This window comes from Hyphopichia burtonii, assembly GCF_001661395.1.
Source record: "Hyphopichia burtonii NRRL Y-1933 unplaced genomic scaffold HYPBUscaffold_1, whole genome shotgun sequence".
Lineage (NCBI taxonomy): Eukaryota > Fungi > Ascomycota > Pichiomycetes > Serinales > Debaryomycetaceae > Hyphopichia > Hyphopichia burtonii.
The window spans coordinates 1,876,818-1,896,774 of NW_017963728.1; the positions used below are offsets into that span (position 1 = coordinate 1,876,818).

Genomic DNA, 19,957 nt, shown 5'->3' on the forward strand with positions numbered 1-19,957 from the left:
AACACGTAGTCGCACCAAATTAAGCTGCTAAAAAAAAGAGTAATTGCAAAAAAAACTACAGAAGGTTGAAGAATGTTCGAATGAAAGTATATATTGATTAAGAATTAAAAGTCTAGTAATACAAGTATCTACAAACCAGCAGCCTTAACTTGTTCCAAAGCTTGTTTGACATCGGTAAGTAAATCGTCAGTTTCTTCAATACCAACAGATACTCTGATAAGATCATCATAAACACCGTAAGATTCTCTTTCAGCTTTTGGAATACCACCGTGGGTCATGATGGCAGGAACTTCAATTAAGGATTCGATACCACCTAAGGATTCAGCCAAGGTGAATAATTTAGTAGATGAAGTGAAGATAGAAGCAGCTTTAGCACCACCATTAATTCTAAAAGAAATCATACCCCCACCTAAACCATCTCTATGTTGGTTTAAAACAACAGCATGGTTTTGGTGAGATTTCAAACCAGGATAGTTAACTTTTAAGATTTGCTCATTTGAGGATAAGTATTCAGCAATTTTTAAAGCAGAATAAGAAGCTTGTCTAACACGTAAATGTAAAGTTTTTAAACCACGGTGAGCTAACCAAGAGTCAAAAGGAGAAGGAACTGAACCAATAGCATTTTGTAAGAAACGGAATTTATCATGTAATTCATCACTATTAGTAGCTAAAACCCCACCAACAACATCAGAGTGACCATTGATATATTTAGTGATTGAATGAACAACAACATCGGCACCAAAAGTTAAAGGATTTGAAACATAAGGAGATAAAAAGGTATTATCAACGACTAAAAAGATTTTGTTACCAGTTTTTTCATAGTGATTATTTAAAATTTTAGAAACTTTTGAAATATCAGTAACTGATAAAGTTGGATTTGAAGGAGTTTCTAACCAAACTAATTTAGTATTTTCTTTAATATTTGATTCTAAATCTTCCACTAAATTTTGAACAAATTGAGATTGAATACCATGACTTGGGGCTACTTTAGTAAAATAACGATGAGTACCACCATAAACATCAGCACCAGAAATAATATGAGAATTAATTGGTAAAGATTGGATGATTAAAGCAGTAGTAGCAGAACCGGAACTAATTGCAATAGCATGTTTTGCCTTTTCTAAAGCAGCAATTGCAGTTTCAAAATTATCTCTATTTGGATTAGCAGATCTTGAATATTCATAAATACCAATTGGCTTAGAAGGTTCTGATTGAGCAAAAGTGGTTGATAAAGAAATTGGTTCAATAACAGCACCAGTGTGAGGATCAATAGGAGCACCGGAATGAATGGCTTTGGTACCAAAACCAAAATCTGAAGGAGTATTTGAATCAACAGTCATTATAATATCTATAGTTCAACCGGTTATAAGTTGAATTATTGGTTTTTGGTAAAATTGAGAAAAGGTTGGACTTTACTTTTAATAAAACACTTGAGCTTAGTAATAAAAGCAGATTTTAGTCGAATATAAATGAAAAATTCGAAAGCAGAGCTTTTTATAAGTATGCCTTACAACAGACAAAAAAAGAAAAAAAAAAACAAAATAAGTGCCGTTTCTTTTAGAAATATCCATCGGACATTAATGGTTACAGGGTCTACAGTGGTCCTTTAAAGTATATAGCCATTACTAAGTATACGGTGAGCTCAGGTACCGTGACATGACGTTATACGGGGTGATCTGATCGTGGTGGTGGTGGTGGTCAGAAGGTGTCAGCAGTAGGAAAGCACGGCAGAACTGTGGCGTCGAAATAAACACCCGTACACCCTCATCGCGTGAGCGAGCGAGCAAGCGAGCGAGTCGTGTAGGTTTGTCGAATTTTCTGGTGCACGGGTCTATAAAAATGTCGAGACCTAAAAGACAAGGACTTGGGAAATGACTTAGAAGGACAAAACTTAGGAACTTAATGACCTAAGAAGAACAGGGTAAGGTGAGAAGAAAGACAAAGACAGGACTGCAAAGACGTGATATACAAGAGGATGAGATGGGGGCTGATTCGGTTAATTCAACGGTGAAATGAATTTCAAATGTACGTTGACTAAGCGAAGCTATACCGAGCGAATTAACGTGTTTGCACTAATATCTGAAAAATCAGATAAACATTTAAAGTGAACAGCAGCATGACAGATGAAAGACCGAACGGAAACAGTTCACAAAGTTTTTTTGCAACGCTTACTCGAGCAAAGATAGCCGTTCTTATAAGTAAGGAGTTGAAACAACTTCGGTTTACAACTAGATAAGATGCAAATTGATATCCGTTTCTGGTGGTATTGTGATTGAATAACAATGTACAAGGAGTAATCGTAACCGTTCCAACTCGCTTCCAAAGGTATACCTCTAGGCGAATAAGGAACCACTGAAATTTTTCATTGTTTTATAATCCGATTGTGTTGAGTTATGAAACCTCTTTGTATCTTTTATTTTCGAATCAGTTCGGAGAGGTTTTCGAGTGCTATGGACTTCCCTACATAGTTTCGAATTCTATGGTCTGGCCTGATTCACTTCTTGCAACTTTTGGCGTACCATTCAAGCTTCTGACGAGGTCGATCCCTCGCACCAGCCTTCCCCCCCTTTGATTTGATACCAGGGGCCCTTCTTGGTGTTCCCTTCTTCACTAATACCAATGCTAGACACAGCTACATCTGACCCTAATCGGCGTAATCCACTTGTATCTTTGATTAGAGGTATTGTCACCGCATCGCTCCTTTGTTCTCGGAACAATTACTATTGTTACTGGATTTTTGTGAGAAGAGTTTTTTTGCACCAAAACAAAAAAAAAAAAAGATTGATGGATTTTTTGCACCACCAAAGACAATTGACGATAATTTCGTTTAATATCTAGAATTGCGTACAAAAGAGTGGTTGTTTATGCTGCTAACTGTCCAATCATCAAGTGCTGTCGCACGGTCAAGCCCTCGGTACCACGGGATAAATAACCTTCGAAATTTGACATAATATCGGAGTACATAATTGTGAAAATAAAGGGAATCGTACATGAGGATGTAAACTTTTTGGCAAAAGATCCCTTAACAGGCTTGATACAAACCCACGGTAAGACACCACAACGACGCCGTTGCTGGGAAAATAGAATAATGCAAAAAAAAAGTCTATTAAGCGGAATTAGACCTAGATTTGCAAAAATTTAATGGACGTTCAGTGCATAATGCAATCAATTTGATAGACAAAGGAAAAAACAATTCACTTTCGTACCTTTGGCAAAATATTTACCTCTGATAAGTCGGCTCTATTTACTTTTCACTCAGGAATTGTGTTTGTTCCTCTTGTTTCTTGCTTTTCTCTTTTATTTTTTTTTTTCTTTTTTGTTTCTAATTCGTTTTTTTGTATCTATCCTGCAACCTCCTTGAAGCCTGGTCCTGGGGTACCTTAACCTTTACTTATTCTTTAAGAGGCTACCAGGTGAAATTTTAGCCATTTGCTTATTCCAATGGAAAAACTTTGAAGGCTTTCCCAAAATGCACATATATAAATGGGTGTGAATATCCTATAGTTCATTGTAAATTGGTTATTTGAACGTCAAATACAATGCAAGTGATTCATTTAAGTATCTTCTTGATATTATCAATTGTGTCTGCAAATCCGATTTGGTTTAAACCGTTCCCATCGGAAGAACCAAAACCCGTAATTGCACCTTCACTTTCAATTGAAATACAAGAAACGGATTCTTTCTACATTTCTATAGGACCAATCGTACCTACCGAAGAACCAATACCAGTACCAGAACCATCATCAAATGCTACCACTCTCTTAAAGAAAAGATTTTTTAAAGGTATAGATAAAACTACTGTAACTTTACCAACTCTTACCTTACCAACAATTACTTTACCACCTCCCTTACCTACTCTTAACTCAACTTTATTTTTCAAAAGACATGAAACTGAAACTACAACTGAAAATGAAGCTACTAAAACTGAAATGAAAGTTCCAAGTACCGAAAAACCAGACATTTTCCATCATTTGGGTGCTTATTTAGATAATTTCCATAATCCTCAAGAAGCAGTTTCTTTTGCTAGGGATGTTAGTTCAAATATAGCTTATGCTAAAGCTACTCCTACTTATAACGCTAAGTCTTTATTACGTAAAGTTTATCAAAATGTTCCTACTCCAACAAGTACCCACACTTTTGAGGATTTAATCGATGATATCTACGATGGCCATGATGCTGTTGACAATTTAATGGACTCCGTCATCCATCCTTTCTTAAGACATTAGTGTCTTCTACGTTTCTATTTTAGGGATTTCCTTTCTTTCTAAATTAAGCTTTCGTATATCACCAAATTTCACATTCTCTTTCTCTTTTCTGGCTCTTTCTCACTGGTGAGTCAATTTACCAGTATTTCTTTCTCCATAGTTATATTTTTCTATAGTTTTATGCTTCTAAGGTTTTTCCTTTTTTTTTTTTTTTTTTTAATTCACAATTTGAATTAGGGAATACTTTATCTTACGCTACAAGATTCAAAATACCCCGTTTTATTTTACTTCGACACTCTTTCGGTTACCATGGATTAATAGGTTTATTCTTTTCTTTCCCATTCTTTATAACAATAAATGGATAATTTGATTTTCGTTATCAACAGTGTAGAGAATTATCGCAAAAAAAAACAGAAGAAAAACAAAAAAAAAAAAAACGCAGCATAAGGAACTCCCGACTGCGAATTGCAAAATTATTTCGATATATGCTTGATATCGCCCATTCTCTTTCAAACTATTTTATTAGACCGAAAAAAGGCTCAACACCCCACCAAATTTATCCGTGGAAAGTGGATAGCTTACGCTGCTTCGTAAGTGGTTGAAATCATAAAAGTTTTGAAGTTGCTTGAGTTTGCACAGGATTGGTTTATTATTCATCATCCTGATAAGGCTTATCGATTAATTGTGAATTTTATCATTTTCACAAATGAACAGGAGGCTGTTTGAATAAAATTAGCGTGATACAATTATGCGAGATACGTAGGAAAGTGTCTATTAAACAAAGTTTTATTTTATAGGAAGAAGTGAATCAAAAAAAAAATACCTTAATTAGATTTCAATAGATAACCTAAGCGAGCATTGGACAATGGCCCGTTTGATATTTAATATTAGGTGATGATCGTATTTTCGGCCCACCGGTCAGATAAGTAATGACGAACATAAATTGTGACAAACGTGCTGGGATGCAGATTCGACACAGTTTCTCGATATAAGTCATGTAATGAATTCTAGAATGCAAGGAAAAGTACAAAATGAATTATCCATGGAAAAACCTCCATATAATTGGACTGATTAAAAAAAAAGAAACAAAAAACAAAAAGCATAATCATGAAATCGAATCATTAATTCTTTAATTCATCCAAAAAATTTGGATTACTAACCAACCTATTCTTAAACTTTTCCCACCAAGTATCAAATGCTTTCATTGGAACTTTCCCGGTTGCATCAACAAACCCACTCAAATAGTTATAAGCATGGGTAACAATTTGATTAGCTAAGAATGCAGTATCTTGAGGATTTTTAGTATTACCAGAAGTTGATTTTACTGGCACAGGAGTGAGTGCCGAAACATTGCTTTTTGCTTCCGCCAATAAAGCTTCCGCCTGTGGTGTTGGTTCAATTGAAATTCCGATATTTATCGTTGAAGCAGCATTTGCAGAATCATTCATATCAATATCATCCAATTGGGTCGCATTTTGTTTACTATTATCATTATTATTAATCTTATAAATTGCCGAGGGTTTCAATGGATTTAATCCTCCTAAGAGTTTAAATTCAGTTGAATTTGGTAATTGGAAATATACCAATGCCGTAAAATTCGAATCAGTAAATTCAGTTTGGGGCAATAAGAAAACAGTTACATAATTAACATTGGATGAATTTGGTATGGCAATAACGTACTTGGTGGTTTCCACCTGGTTTGCTAATTGAATTGGTCTTCCCGAACACACTGCTCCAAACATCTTCTTGCATTCAATCAGTGATTACTCTAGGGTTTATCCTTATTATGTTCCAGTCACAATTTTTTGAATCTTTCTAAAATCATAATGGATTACCCGCACCTTAATATTTTGCTGATTTTTTTTTTTTTTTTTCTTCCTTTACTTTAAAAGATGAGATGGAAATTTCGAGATTACTCTGGAAAGCAACTACTTCATTATTGGTATACGTTGTGTTTACAAAGGATTGTAAAGATGAAGTATACTTGAATGGATAAACAAGAAGATGGTTTATCAGTTTTGATTTGTGTTAATGGTTTGAATCGTATGATTTGGATCAGACGTGATTGGAACTATTGATTTATCATCGATACACTTGTCCTATAGAAACCACGTCGAACATATTTTCCATCTTTGAGCAGTTGATGTCTTTTCATCTGGTGCAATAGATGAATATGGGAAAGATACTTCGTGACATTTAGACTGTAGATACTATAATCCAACTAGTTGCACAACCACAACCTAGTAATATAACATTAGAACCCGAATAGATTTCGTTTAGGTAGTTGAAAGTGACTTGATCCTCTAGTTTGGATGAGACTGGTTTTGAGTGAACACCGCAATTGCCATGTTCGCCCCAACCCCAAGCATAGACTTTGTTATTTGCATGTAAAAGGCCATGTTCACTACCAATTTCGAAACTCCTTGGACATGGACTTGTGGATGGAATTAACTGACCATGGCTATTATTACCATACGAGTTGATTTTGGAATCACAAGTATAGTGAACTGAAGACCACATAGATTTTAAGGAACCAATTGGCTTCTCTACCGTAAACAATTCTTTTGTCTTACCAAATATATAAACGTGAGTTCCCGAGTAAATATAGGTAACGTCTCTACCAATGTCAAAATCAAGAATTTGCTCAACCCCAAAATTTAGCTTAGTAGGGGAGGTCAAGGTGCTGGGTAACTTACCATTAGCTTTTGCAACCAAAGTACCCAATTGACCTTTCCTGCAATTCCCCCAACCGTGCAATTCCCCATTTTGCAAGATCAAAATAGTGTGATTCACACAAGAACGAATTTTGTTAATTGGAGAAGGGAATTTGATATCTAGCTTTTTCATTTCTGTTCTGGTGATGCTACCCAATCCCAATTCGTGTTTCAATCCCAATCCACAGACAAATAACTCATCGTGTTTGTTAACCAAGACTGAAAACTCCCATCCTGCACTAACGTCTTTCCAAGAACCTTGCACCTGATGGAATCCAACTATATGTTGCCTGCTGGCCAATGCACATTGGCCATAGGTGTTCTGTCCACAACTGTAGAGTGATCCTGACTCAAACAAAACAAACGTGTGATTTCCTCCACACACGATCTTGATTGGTTTGTCCGGCATATCACTAACCACCTTATCATCTATATGGAATTGGGCGGCTTGAAGGGTATTGTAGTCCTCATCGTCTGATATGCCTAATTGGTAATTGCCATTAGACCCACAAGACAATACTTTGTATCCCATTTTGCTACCGATCCGACCCGAATCCTGGTGCTATCACTTTCCATCAAATAGTGAAACAATCAACTGCTTTTTTGTAGTAGAAAACAGTGGCTTCAGCGTGTTTATCTTCGATCCAGTACGTTTTTTTCTATTTTTTTTGGTGAGTACACCAATGATGGTGCAATATTGTACTTTTTTGCAATCACTAACTGTGGCTATTACAGTTAGCTGATTGACCGGGTCGGACTTGAGAGAGATTCCATCTTTATATAAGATGGGGATGCTTGGATACTTGAGATTTGGAAACCTGGTAATTCACCAACCATGGCACCAATTGCAGCGGTAGCTTCCAGATACGATCCTTCTCAATTCAATAAGAACCATACTGCTTACACGGCTCAAGGAAATCTTACGGTTAGTAGGGAAAACAGCGAAAAGGCCAAGTACCCCGAGTTTTTGCCAACATGGAATCCAGATGTTAAGTATCCTCCGTTAAAATTTCAGTCATTAGATGATAAGGGAGTTTACGGAGATGATGGGTATTCTAGTTTATTGGAACATGCCGGAAACGGCGAATACACTATGAAGAACGTTACTCCCAAATTTGGAACTGAAATTGAAGGCATTCAGTTATCGGAGTTGGATGAAAATGCCAAAAACGACTTAAGTTTATTATTGGCCAGAAGAGGTGTAGTAATTTTCAGAAACCAAAACTTGTTGCAAAATGGACCTAAATATTTTGCTGATTGGTCAAGATACTTTGGTCCTTTACACATCCACCCTACGTCTGGGGCTCCAGAAAATGTACCTGATTTGCATGTCACCTTCAGAGGAACCTCCAAAGACGAGTTAGAAAGTGCTTTTAAAACAAGATTAACTAATACCCAGTGGCATACCGATGTTAGTTATGAGAAAATGCCCCCTTCTTATTGTTTCTTTAGCGTCTTACAAGGTCCTGAAAGTGGTGGTGACACCTTATTTGCCGACACCGTTGAAGCTTATAAGAGATTATCCCCAGAGTTTCAGAAACGATTACAAGGTTTGCATGTTTTACATACATCCGAAGACCAGGCTCATTTGCAAAGACAACAAGGTGGTTTTAGCAGAAGAGACCCGGTCTCCAATATCCACCCTTTGATTGTTGAACATCCAGTTACAAAGGAAAAATACATCTTTTTGAATAGAGAATTTTCCAGACAAATTGTTGAGTTAAAGGAAGAAGAATCCACTTTCTTAATGGAATTCTTATATAATCACATCGAATCAGCCCACGACTTGCAGTTGAGAGCCAGCTGGGAATCTAAGACCGTTGTTTGCTGGGATAACAGACGTACGGTCCATTCTCCAACTGGTATTGACCAATCAGCTACCGACGAGTTTGGCAATCCAGTTATCCGTTTTGCAGTAAGATCATCTCCCCAGGGCCCTAGTCCCGTGGCAGATTTACAGCACTTCAACGACCCTCACTACTTGGGGGAACTATATCTCAAGCTAGGAATCATCCCAAAACACTTATAGTACTCTTATAGGTTAAATCTTTGTAATGTCAAATGTATGTAATGTTAAATGAAACAAATCTTAATAGAGGAAGTGATATGAGGTGTCGTACTATGCAGTATTTTGAGTTTTTTTGCATCCAAAAAAGAATATAAACTTCTTCATGTATGAATAAAGAGAAATTAGTGTAATAAAAAGGAAAATTAAGAAGTTGACAAGTTGACGAGGCAGTAAAGATTATAGAAATTTGAAATTTGTTGATATTTGTAAAAGTTTTGGAATGGTGAGGATCCAATACTGAATAAAATTAGTGAAATTATGGAGTTTTGTTTGAAAGTTACAAATTTTCCAAGAAAATAACAAAAATGACATTAAATGAATAGTCAAGTGGGAGCAATACTTAATTACTACTAATTTAATGCTTGCTTATTGTAATAATTAATACTATTGTATTACTAAATGAACAGCTTGACGAAAAATAAAAATCATTAGCATTATCTAGAGGGATTAAGCTCTATCTATATTGGTAATTTGATTAGAAGAGTAAGATAAAAGCCAATGTATAATGAACAAGTTCAATTTTAAAAAGCAGAGGTAAAAGAGGTTCTGAAACTCACATTTGCGAAATGTATGGTAAACCTGCAGCTGTTACAATTAGCTAATGAATCTAGTTTTTTGATCATCCTTATCACTAAAATTGAAACTGAATGGGCGAAGGATGATTTATCGACTAGTTGAGATCACATCATATATCTGGCATAAGATGAACCTACAAAGATAATTTTTTGATCGATATTAGTGAAGTAATCATTCTATTTATACCAATCTTTTACTATATTGGCACTACCTGCCAAAGATTAGCTTAACTTTTTATATGATCCTTGGAAGCTTACTATCCAATCTACGGCAATTAGAAATACCTCAGGCTTATTTTGAAAATTTATTCAACAAACTAGTTTTCTTAAACTTGTGCAGCTTAAGCAAAATTTGAGTTTTTTCGTTTTTTATTAGCCCCTTAATAACATTTGAAGATACTACATATATTCCAAAGATAAACATTCATATATTATTAAACCAAATATAAATTATTTTGTATCAGGTTTCGTAGGCTCTGTTCAATCGGTGCTTGGGAATTGCACCTCTGAGAATGGAGCTGATGCAACTGTGGAATAATTATCATCATCGCTTTCTTCGAGTCTGTTGTACTCATAAATGTATTAAAGATCATGAATATCGTCAGAGTTATTGTACTTGGGCTCCTGGTTCTTAGCATGAGAGAAGTCCAAGAATACAATATTGCCATTGGCAACTTTGCAGTTTCTCTTTGCAATATCGTGATGCTGAATTCCAATATCCCCCATCAATTCGAGTTGTCTGCATCCATTTTCAACCATTGACTTGGTGATATTAGTTTCATCTTCCTTGATGTACGATATTAATAAGTAAAATCCCTCGATAGGGTCCAGGTCTTTGACATTCATATGGAATTCTCCATAGTAATAAAGAGTAGGAGTATGGATCTTCTCATCCGCACTTGCATTGTGTTTTGCAATCAGTTCGTAACAGGATGCTTCTTTGAGGAAATCTTGAATGCAAATGTTGATCTCCTTCATGGTTGGATTCGGCCAACCATCGAGTCTAGCAACAACATCCGGAATGAAAAGCTTCATTACCACCAGATCGTCTTGTTTCAAGCCTGTGAGGACTTCATTGAAAAATGGGAAAAACTTGCAAAGTAAGTCAAACTGGAACTTATAGACATGTCTCCGGTGTCCTTGTCCTTGTAATATTTCAAACCCAGTCCATGATTCACATTCACCTTCAACATGAGAATGGCTCTTTTGGGTGTCAATATTACGGTTAGCATTGCTTTCTCTAGCAAGTGATTTCCCTATTCCAGCACTATTTGACTTATTGTCAATATCCTTTCTTACAACCTTCAAAAAGGTACTGACAGTTTCCTTTTGTCTTTCTGCATGAAGATTTTCCTCTTCGGTAGATTCAAAGAAGAGCCAAGATAAGAATGCTGCTTGCACCGTTATACCCACGCTGCTCAAAGTGAATAATCTGTAGCGAAGCGGGATCACTACTTCAGTTTCAGCCATAAGCTCTTTTGATAGTTCACCAATTTCTATAAAAAGGGAGTGGTGGAAATTAGTTACTATCGCACGAGTAGTATTACAAGCAATGAAGTACCTGCCTATTTGCCTTATTATTGACTTAAAAGCGTCGCTTGGTTCATAAATTCCATCTTTGATCAAATCACTAAAACCAGGGCCCTGGAGTCCAACAGCTAATAAAGGGACGTCATTCTTGTAATAAAGCAAGTCTGGTATACCGCTGAAGTCCGACAGTCGAATGCTGCCACTAAACTGGCTGTCACTAGTCCTGTGATGTGCATATACTTCGATAGGATGACCTGCAACAAAAAGAAAATCGGTGGATGGATCGCCAATGAATTTTTCGAAAAGCTTAAGACTCCCGGCTTCATTTTGCGGTAGAGACCAGGAAGACTCTAACAAAAGTGCTAGGCGAATCTTCCCCCACTCTTTTCGACAGCTCCTTTCATCTAGATTCAAAACGGCTTCTCTAAAATACCGCTGGAAAGATTCTAATTTGTTCAAATTTTGATCACTTAATTCAGTTTCAAAAGAAAACACGAAGTTAGATAACCTGCTGTTGGAACTAGAGCCATGGACACTCAGAACTGTATTTATTCCAATGCTTTTGAAATCAAGCTCCAATTGAATAATAAAAAATGGGAATGCAGCATTAGCAAGAAGTTGTAAATCAATCCGACCTGAACGATTTATCTCCAGCACCAAATCACCTTTTATATCGTACCTTTCCTCGGGAGTCATTATTTCCAACAATTCAGGTGTGATACTGTTGATGTATACCAACTGCTCACAGAGATACTTCTCGTTCAATAATTCGGCCGTGATTCTATCAACATAATCAATTCGTTCAGAGGGAGTATATCCGGCGATTGGGATAGAGCTGACATACACCAATCTAATATCTGACTGATTGTTTTCATACCATCGGCTTCGATACCTTTCTATCATATCTTCAGGAGGAATGTAGTTGACATAAACAATGTTATCAGAAGGGAAGATCTCCATCAATTTCTCGGGTGGAATGTTGTAGTCATACTCAATGAGCTCGTCACAATGACTTTTCAAGATCTTAGCATAGTACTTTGAATTCATGTCTTGAATTGATGAGCTCTGACTCTGAGGATTATCTAGTTGAAATTGGAAATTTAAAGGTTTGTGGTAAGTTTATAATTGCAACTGAAATAAAAAAAGTACTCTGCTTCGGCTGCAAAAAATAAAATATGTACGGGTGTGTTGATACAATCGATAGCTTTCTAGTTAAATGCAGTTTACATTGCCTCTAGTACAGTTTGTATTTTACGTTTACAATTTATTTCTTATTGCAAAAACTTACTCTATCTCTTTGACACTATAGCTCTATAGTCCTTAAATTACAGGCACGATCAAATGATAGCCACCTTTACTGTCATAGCTAAATCTTTAGTTTGTGATTTACTCCCTTAATCCTGTTTTTCCTAGCAATAAATATTGGTTTGAAAGTCCAATATTTCAGATCTTGGAAAGAACAAGCCAGTTTTATCTTCTATTCTGCATTATATAAACTTTGTTTCAACATATTTTCTTAAATACGAAAGTATCAAATATTACAGGTATTAAAAATACATATTTCAATATATTATATTTATTTTTCGTAGCATGCTTGATTTTGAAAATTTATTCAATAAAGGTACTCTTATCACTTTTTTTTGTAGGTTTAACTTGATATTAAAGGGACTTTTCATTTGAAACAACATATACTCCAAAATGAACTTTGACAGTCAAGTCACGTGGCTACCTTATTGTATGAAAAGTAATTTCTCTCTCTCAAAATCTTATAAATATATATTATATTGCTTGATAATTTACATTATTTTGTTATTGTTATAAGACCAGTATATTGGATCTTCAGGCTATGTTACATTCACTATTGCGGCTCTACATACAAACTCAAACCAACGAAAACCAATGCAAACCAACGCAAACCTCAACGGGAGCTTCCGAAAAATGTGATTGTCCAGGGATTGTTTCAAACTTGATCTAGAGGATTATAATGTGGTTGATGCTCCTTCTATCAAGAATGAAGTAATACACATTTACCAATTAGAGTTCTACAAGAACAAGATTTTAGGAAGATGGTCAGTAATTTTTTTAATTTCAACAAAGATAGCAAGAATCAAAACCAAAGTGAATCACCGGATGATACTATGTCAAGCACTCAGAATTTACTTCGGGTTGAAAGAGGCCACAACCAGGAGAGAAACAAGGAACGGTCGAAGCCAAAAAGACTTGAAGGATTGTCTTATTTCGAAAATCGGCCTGGGATGTTTTACAATCTGACAGCAGATGTCGACGATGAGATCATATTCCAGGGTTCATCACTGAGATCTTTGGCAGATTCGATTAATCTCGAAGAAACGGCAAACTTGCCAAAGAATAACATTTCGGAACAGGCTAATCTAGAGGAAGTTTCAGAAACCTCAGAAGCTTCAGTAGACTCTGAAGAACAATTACAAGACGAATGGGGCTGCCTTGATTATTCAGAATATATGAAGGAATTCAACAAAAAAATGAATGAGTTACCACTAAATTTACAGAAGTACATCAAGTCACAGCTAAATGGAATAAAGAGCCCTAGGATGAATAAGAAAGCTTCTAAATGCCTTTTAAAATATGGGCTCTTATTGAAAAGACAGGAACCTTTCAATATTATACCAATTTATGTTTGGGGTTTAAAAATTTCACATACTTTATTTTACCAATTTTCAAAAATGTGTAAACATCCTTATAACAAAAATCTTTTGGATACTTTGAAAATAGCCAGTCTTAGATCACACTTGTAGGCTATTGCCCAGTATCTTTTATTCTTAACCGAAGGTGGCTATGATACTATTGAAGTACACGGTGACCTATTGCTTAAATATATCTCTTCTCGAAGAACGGTACATGGGAGAGACACAGGCCAGTTCATAAGAGTGGGAAGCATGAAAAAAATTCGAAATGCAATGATATTCCTTAGAAAGATTTGGGCTATCAAGTCAAAGATGTTACTGACCGGAAAGTTGGAGATCAAAAATTCGATCAATTGAAGGTTATGCCAAATTCAGAATTAATAGAGCAACACATCAAATCTTGTGAGCTAGGTGAAGAAGTTGCTATAAAAGATGATATTAACGACTATTCCGATCTTATTGATATTTTAGTCTTCATTCCTAAGGAAATGAAGGAAATGTTTATAAAGCTTCACCAGCAGTCAACACGGCGGTCTTCGAATCCTTATGAATTACATAATAACATGAACTCAATAATTGAAATATTATTAGGTGAATATCTTCTTATTAGAGGAATGGATAAAAGGGTATTAAGCTTCCGGGACATTAAATATGATAAAGGCAAGTTAAACCAGCCAGATGTGTTAAAGTTTAGGTTGACCGAGTCAAAGGCACAATCGTCTTCTGTCGTCTTCTCAAAAATACTCTCAAATATCTTGCGCTAGACATAAAGATCCATTGGTTTGTCTAGTTGGTGCTATTGCAATGAATTATTGGTTCAGACTTGAATTCAATGACGAGCTCTTACAAGGAACAGTGAGGCCAGATTTTACAAATCCTCATTCGTACTATCCCATCAAGTTACTTTATTCTCTGCAGTCTAGACAAACGAACCAGATTAGTCCCACTCATGAGATCAAGTTGAATGAGGATGCATTGTCGCTAATTTGTAAGACTTCTAAAATCAAGTCTCATTTAGGGCGTCATCAAGGGTCCCGTAAAGCAGATAGAGCTAATGTTCCTGAGCTTCAGATAGAAAGACAACGTGGATGGTCAACTAGAACGATTTCGGCAAATTATTTAGAACGGTCGTCCTCACAGTTCATTAAAGCAATGGCTGGGTTCGATACCGAAAATAAAGAAGAGGATTTCATCCTTCGTGAACACACAGTTCCTCCTGACTCTTTACAAAAAAAAATATTAACCTTTTTAGAAGCAGAAGAGGAAAATTTTGAAGAATTAGACTCCAATCTACCAATGAATACCCCCCGTGATTTATACACTCCTAGGCTTTTTGAATTATTGAGATATTTTCGTATTGTGATCTTGCAAGACTTGTGTTTCTACTTGAATTAGTACCGGAAAGCATATTCTGTCAACATCCAATTGTCAACGATCCAGAATTTCAAGGGTTTAAGCATAAGATGGATATGGTAGATATAACAACCACCTTTTTGGAGTCTCAAAAGACCCCACTGGATGTTGTGGATTCATTGATTCCCAGAATAATAGATATCAACCAAAAGACATATAAATTTATTGCACTGTCACAGAGTAGTATTCTAAGTAACTTCAAACAGTTATCTGACCTTGGGAAAAAGATAGAAGGATTAAAAGTAGAAACTCGAGATATAAGATTAGAATCCAAAAACTCGAGTGAGAGCCATGATAAAGAAATTCCAGAAGTGAAGAAAGTAGTTGAAGACATCAATCAAAAATTAGGTCAGTTATTAGCAAATTCTTGCCCTTCTAATTCTGGTGGTGCTCTAGCCGTTGTGCCTCCAACTTTTACCTTTGTTGATGAGTCTCAACCTGGTGATGTTGAATCTAGTGGTCAATCTGGTGGTCCTTCTAATTTTACATTTGTTCAACCTGGTGGTAAAAAACGTTCAAAGACAAGCCTGAGCACCTACATAAAGAAAACAAGAGTAGATCTTGCTCCATCATCAGTATGCTATTTCAGTATGTATCAGTCAACAGTGCCCGAGCTTTTGGAGCAGTGGTATCATACAGTTGGTGATGTCCTCTCCATCGAGGAAATAGATAGAAAATATAGAAATGCTTGGAGAAAGGATGTGAGGACAAGACAAAATTACCATAGAAGACATAAGATTATTAGGTGGTTAAACTCATTTTAGCCGCAATTAAGCTACTAATATCTTTGAATACGTCAGACGTGAAGAAGGGATCACTTTGTATCAATTGTCTACACATAGTGAACTGGAGAGAATAGTAAGAGAGGCATCTAAGTTAGCTGACGATTCATATATTACGAGAAAATTAACAGAAGCTGGATAAAAACTTCAACATTGACTCAGCTTATGTAGAAAGTGATATAAATGCAAATAATAATATTACTTGATAATACCTCTATATATTATTTTAAGTATTGCTTGATTTAATAGCTATAAATCCCATGGTTGCAACATTTAATATTTGCAGTCGCGTCTTGTAAAGTTTCGATGTGACGCGAGGGCGATAATGGTACGGGTTTCCCTTTGTGATGCGAAGAAGTGAAAAAAAAAAAAAAAAGTGCTACTATATACATTTTGTATTCAATGTAAGCTTCTTCTTTTTATATTGATCCTTTTTCACTTTCGTAGTGTGATTATGAGTCAAGAAGATTCAGCCAGAGAAACCCCCAAGAAGTCCAACGGATCGTACGTGCAAGTTCCCAGCTCTCTGCCTATTAATATCAAATCATCTCCAAGTAGTTCCAATTTTATACCTCCAAGTATGACAACAAAACCTTTGACACCGTCTTCCAAAGAAGAGGAGTTGGAGAAAAAGAGAAACTCAATCAGAAATCACCAAAACTTCCCCATGATCAGGAAAAAGTTTTATTATTTGAACGAAAGCGATATTTTCAAAGGTTTTATCAAAGGAAAAGGTAACCTAAGAGATATAAGTCAATGGTTGAGCGATAATTATGATAAATCAGCGATTGTATCAAAGATTGAGAAGGAAAAGGAAGAAAACTTGTTGAAGGAAAAGAAAAGACAAGAAGAATTGAATAAAGAAAGATTAGCCAAACAAATGGAAGATTTAGCTCGACATCAAGAATTACAACGAGAAGAAGAAGAAAATCGTAAAAATAATGCTTTAAATGAAAGGCAAGCGGAAAAACCAAGCCAAGATGAAGATGATGAAGACTCCTCTCCAATAAAATCAAGAGGGAAAGCCAGATTGAAGGCCGATTCTGCATCTCCTCGTAAACCAATGAGATTATCTTCATTAAATGATAAATCAACCAGAGTTAATTTAGGTAAACCTAAAATGTCTATTTTGGAAAAGTATAAACATAAACCTAAACAACAATTATCGATTGATCAAGTCTTTAAGAAACAAGATGAAAAAACTGAAGAATCTCAACCTAAAAGAAGAAGATTGGTTCGTGGTAATGATTCAACTTCGGCTACTCCAGATCCTGAGATATCGAAAAATTTAAGTGAAAAATTCAAGTTCAAAGATCCTGAATTACCTAAATTTAACTACGATAATAATAAGACTAATTTCAAAAAGATGAAATCTGAAGATTCTGATAATGATATTGTTGCAGATGACGATCTCGATAGAATCGAAGAGAAAATTAAACAGAATAAAAGAAAGGCAAAAGCGGAAAAAGTTCATGTTATTAGCGATGATGACTTAGAAGACGATGACGCTGAGGACGATAGTATGTCTGAAGAAGATGAAGAAGTTTACAACACCGGAATTACTTCAATTGATTCCCAAATTTTAGAATTCTTAAATAATGCTTCAACTCAAGATATAGTTGAAATTAGTAATATAGCGCCAAAAATTGCTGATGCTTTAATATCTCACAGACCTTTTAATACGATTTATGAGATTTCAGAGAATAATTTCGAAACTGAAGAAACCCCTGAAGCGGAATCTAATACAAAGAAAAGAAAAACTTTACGTAAGGCCTTAGGGTTGAAAATTGTTGAAAATACAGAATTCAGTCTTAAAGGTTATAAAGCTGTTGATTCGTTAGTTAAAAAGTGTTCTGAATATGGTGATCTTATTAAAGAACAAATGTCTAAATGGGGAGTGACTGTTACTGGTGAAGGTGAATTAGAGATGACTGATCTTGAAGTGATAAGTAATAAAAAGGGATTAAAATACATTACTAAACCAGCATTACTTGATCCATCTGTTGATTTAAAAAATTATCAATTAGTTGGTGTTAATTGGCTTAATTTATTATATCAAAATAAATTATCGTGTATTTTAGCAGATGAAATGGGTTTAGGAAAAACTTGTCAAGTTATATCCTTCATGGCTCATTTAAAGTCATTGGAAACTAAGGGACCTCACTTAGTTGTGGTTCCATCATCGACTTTGGAAAATTGGTTAAGAGAATTTCAAAAATTTTGTCCAGAATTCGCAGTTCAAGCATATTATGGATCTCAAAAGGAAAGAGAAGAACTTAGATATGATTTACAAGATGCCGAATTTGATGTGATGGTAACTACTTATAATTTAGCCACTGGTTCAGCTCCTGATTTTAAATTTTTGAGAAATCAAAATTTTGATATGATTGTTTATGATGAAGGTCATATGTTGAAAAATTCTAATTCTGAGAGATATACGAAGTTAATGAGATTAAAAGCTAATTTTAGATTGTTATTAACTGGTACTCCATTACAAAATAACTTAAAAGAATTAGTATCATTATTAGCATTCATGTTACCGGATTTATTCAATGATAAAAGAGAAGATTTACAAGGTTTATTCAAACAAAAGGTATCTATTGATTCAGAATATAACCCATTATTATCTATCCAAGCCATTTCAAAAGCCAAAACCATGATGACGCCTTTCGTTTTAAGACGTAAGAAGGTTCAAGTTTTGAAACATTTACCAGCCAAAACTCATGAAGTGGTTTACTGTGAACTAACTAAATCCCAACAGGAGATTTACGATAAATATTTGAATCAAGGTAAAGCTACAAGAATTGAAAGAGAGAGAAGAAAACAATTAGTAGGGAAAGAAGCAGAAGAAGCACGTAAAGTTGCTATTCCAACCTCTTCAAATGTCATGATGTCTTTAAGAAAAGCATCAATGCATCCATTATTATTTAGACTAATTTATACTGATGCAAAATTGGCTAAAATGTCCAAGTTAATCATGGAAGAACCTGAATACGTCGAGGCAAATCAACAGTACATTTTAGAAGATATGAGTGTTATGTCAGATTATGAATTAAATAACTTGTGTGAAAAGTTCCCTAAAACTTTAGGAAAGTATATTTTAAAAGATTCTGAATTCCTAAACAGTGGGAAAATTAGTAAGTTTATTGAAATCATCAATCAAGCCATTGAAAAAAAAGAAAAAGTATTGGTATTCTCATTATTTACTCAAATGCTTGATATTTTGGAGAAAATCTTCAGCATTCATCAAATCAAATTCTTAAGGCTAGATGGACAAACCACTGTTGATACCAGACAAGATTTAATCGATACTTTTTATGACGATAAGACAATCCCAGTGTTTTTATTAAGTACCAAGGCCGGTGGTTTCGGTATCAATTTAGTGGCTGCAAATAATGTCATCATGTACGATCAGTCTTATAACCCCCATGATGACAAACAAGCCGAAGATAGAGCTCATAGAGTTGGTCAAACCCAAGAAGTTAAAGTGAATAAATTAATTACGAAAAATACCATCGAGGAAAATATGCTACAATTAGCAGAAAACAAACTAGAGTTGGATCAAAGTATTAGTGGGAGCGACGTCAGTGAAAGCAAGTTCGAAGAGAAAGCTGCCTCCATGTTTGAAAAGATTCTCTTTGGTAATTGAGTCATCGGGGAGTCATCTTGCATCAAAGATGGAAAAGATAAGGGATTGGCTGCTGAGTTCCGGGATTTCCCGAATGTCGAAGAGATTTTCTTTTTTTCAATGAATTCCGGGTGTAGCCAATCCGGGGTCGTGAACGATTCACTTTTTTTTTTTTTTTTAATTTGCCTTGAATATAAACTGACTAATAGACAGAAGTACTTAAGAGATCATCACTAGACTGAAATTTTTTCTTCTTGGTATACCCGTTAATAGCAGGACTAGATTTATAGATTAATATATACGATATATTCCAGATGTTTGCGCTAAGAAGTTTCAATCCAAGATTAAGAAGCCTCAACCATGGGCTAAGCACCAATTT

The 19,957-nt window shown here is 35.3% G+C and overlaps 10 protein-coding genes across 10 annotated transcripts; 6 read left to right on the plus strand and 4 right to left on the minus strand.

Annotated features, from left to right (window-relative positions):
- Window positions 1–128: 128 nt before the first annotated feature.
- On the minus strand, window positions 129–1,340 carry CYS3 (cystathionine gamma-lyase; the record flags this gene model as incomplete). The annotated part of the gene is made up of 1 exon (XM_020223397.1): window positions 129–1,340. One exon carries the CDS (start codon window positions 1,338–1,340, stop codon window positions 129–131), a length of 1,212 nt encoding a protein of 403 aa, XP_020079212.1.
- Window positions 1,341–3,929: 2,589 nt separating this feature from the next.
- Window positions 3,930–4,226, plus strand: HYPBUDRAFT_103907 (uncharacterized protein; the record flags this gene model as incomplete). The annotated part of the gene is made up of 1 exon (XM_020218312.1): window positions 3,930–4,226. The coding sequence occupies one exon, from the start codon at window positions 3,930–3,932 to the stop codon at window positions 4,224–4,226; it is 297 nt and encodes a 98-aa protein (XP_020079213.1).
- Window positions 4,227–5,326: 1,100 nt separating this feature from the next.
- Window positions 5,327–5,947, minus strand: HYPBUDRAFT_101762 (uncharacterized protein; the record flags this gene model as incomplete). The annotated part of the gene is made up of 1 exon (XM_020218142.1): window positions 5,327–5,947. One exon carries the CDS (start codon window positions 5,945–5,947, stop codon window positions 5,327–5,329), a length of 621 nt encoding a protein of 206 aa, XP_020079214.1.
- A 227-nt stretch (window positions 5,948–6,174) lies between these two features.
- ATS1 (Ats1p) lies at window positions 6,175–7,574 on the minus strand. The gene has a single exon (XM_020222884.1). It carries the CDS (start codon window positions 7,449–7,451, stop codon window positions 6,402–6,404), a length of 1,050 nt encoding a protein of 349 aa, XP_020079215.1. The 5' UTR covers window positions 7,452–7,574; the 3' UTR covers window positions 6,175–6,401.
- Window positions 7,575–7,754: 180 nt separating this feature from the next.
- HYPBUDRAFT_102269 (uncharacterized protein) lies at window positions 7,755–8,948 on the plus strand (the record flags this gene model as incomplete). The annotated part of the gene is made up of 1 exon (XM_020218184.1): window positions 7,755–8,948. One exon carries the CDS (start codon window positions 7,755–7,757, stop codon window positions 8,946–8,948), a length of 1,194 nt encoding a protein of 397 aa, XP_020079216.1.
- A 999-nt stretch (window positions 8,949–9,947) lies between these two features.
- HYPBUDRAFT_151596 (uncharacterized protein) lies at window positions 9,948–10,426 on the minus strand. Its single transcript, XM_020220577.1, has one exon. The coding sequence runs from the start codon at window positions 10,406–10,408 to the stop codon at window positions 10,145–10,147; it is 264 nt and encodes an 87-aa protein (XP_020079217.1). The 5' UTR covers window positions 10,409–10,426; the 3' UTR covers window positions 9,948–10,144.
- Window positions 10,427–13,036: 2,610 nt separating this feature from the next.
- Window positions 13,037–13,992, plus strand: HYPBUDRAFT_179273 (uncharacterized protein). The gene has a single exon (XM_020222885.1). It carries the CDS (start codon window positions 13,159–13,161, stop codon window positions 13,864–13,866), a length of 708 nt encoding a protein of 235 aa, XP_020079218.1. The 5' UTR covers window positions 13,037–13,158; the 3' UTR covers window positions 13,867–13,992.
- HYPBUDRAFT_151598 (uncharacterized protein) lies at window positions 13,752–14,921 on the plus strand. The gene has a single exon (XM_020220578.1). It carries the CDS (start codon window positions 14,118–14,120, stop codon window positions 14,517–14,519), a length of 402 nt encoding a protein of 133 aa, XP_020079219.1. The 5' UTR covers window positions 13,752–14,117; the 3' UTR covers window positions 14,520–14,921.
- On the plus strand, window positions 14,870–16,212 carry HYPBUDRAFT_179275 (uncharacterized protein). Its single transcript, XM_020222886.1, has one exon. It carries the CDS (start codon window positions 15,219–15,221, stop codon window positions 15,930–15,932), a length of 714 nt encoding a protein of 237 aa, XP_020079220.1. The 5' UTR covers window positions 14,870–15,218; the 3' UTR covers window positions 15,933–16,212.
- Window positions 16,213–16,404: 192 nt separating this feature from the next.
- Window positions 16,405–19,599, plus strand: HYPBUDRAFT_101123 (DNA-dependent ATPase; the record flags this gene model as incomplete). The annotated part of the gene is made up of 1 exon (XM_020218098.1): window positions 16,405–19,599. One exon carries the CDS (start codon window positions 16,405–16,407, stop codon window positions 19,597–19,599), a length of 3,195 nt encoding a protein of 1,064 aa, XP_020079221.1.
- Between the last annotated feature and the right edge of the window lie 358 nt (window positions 19,600–19,957).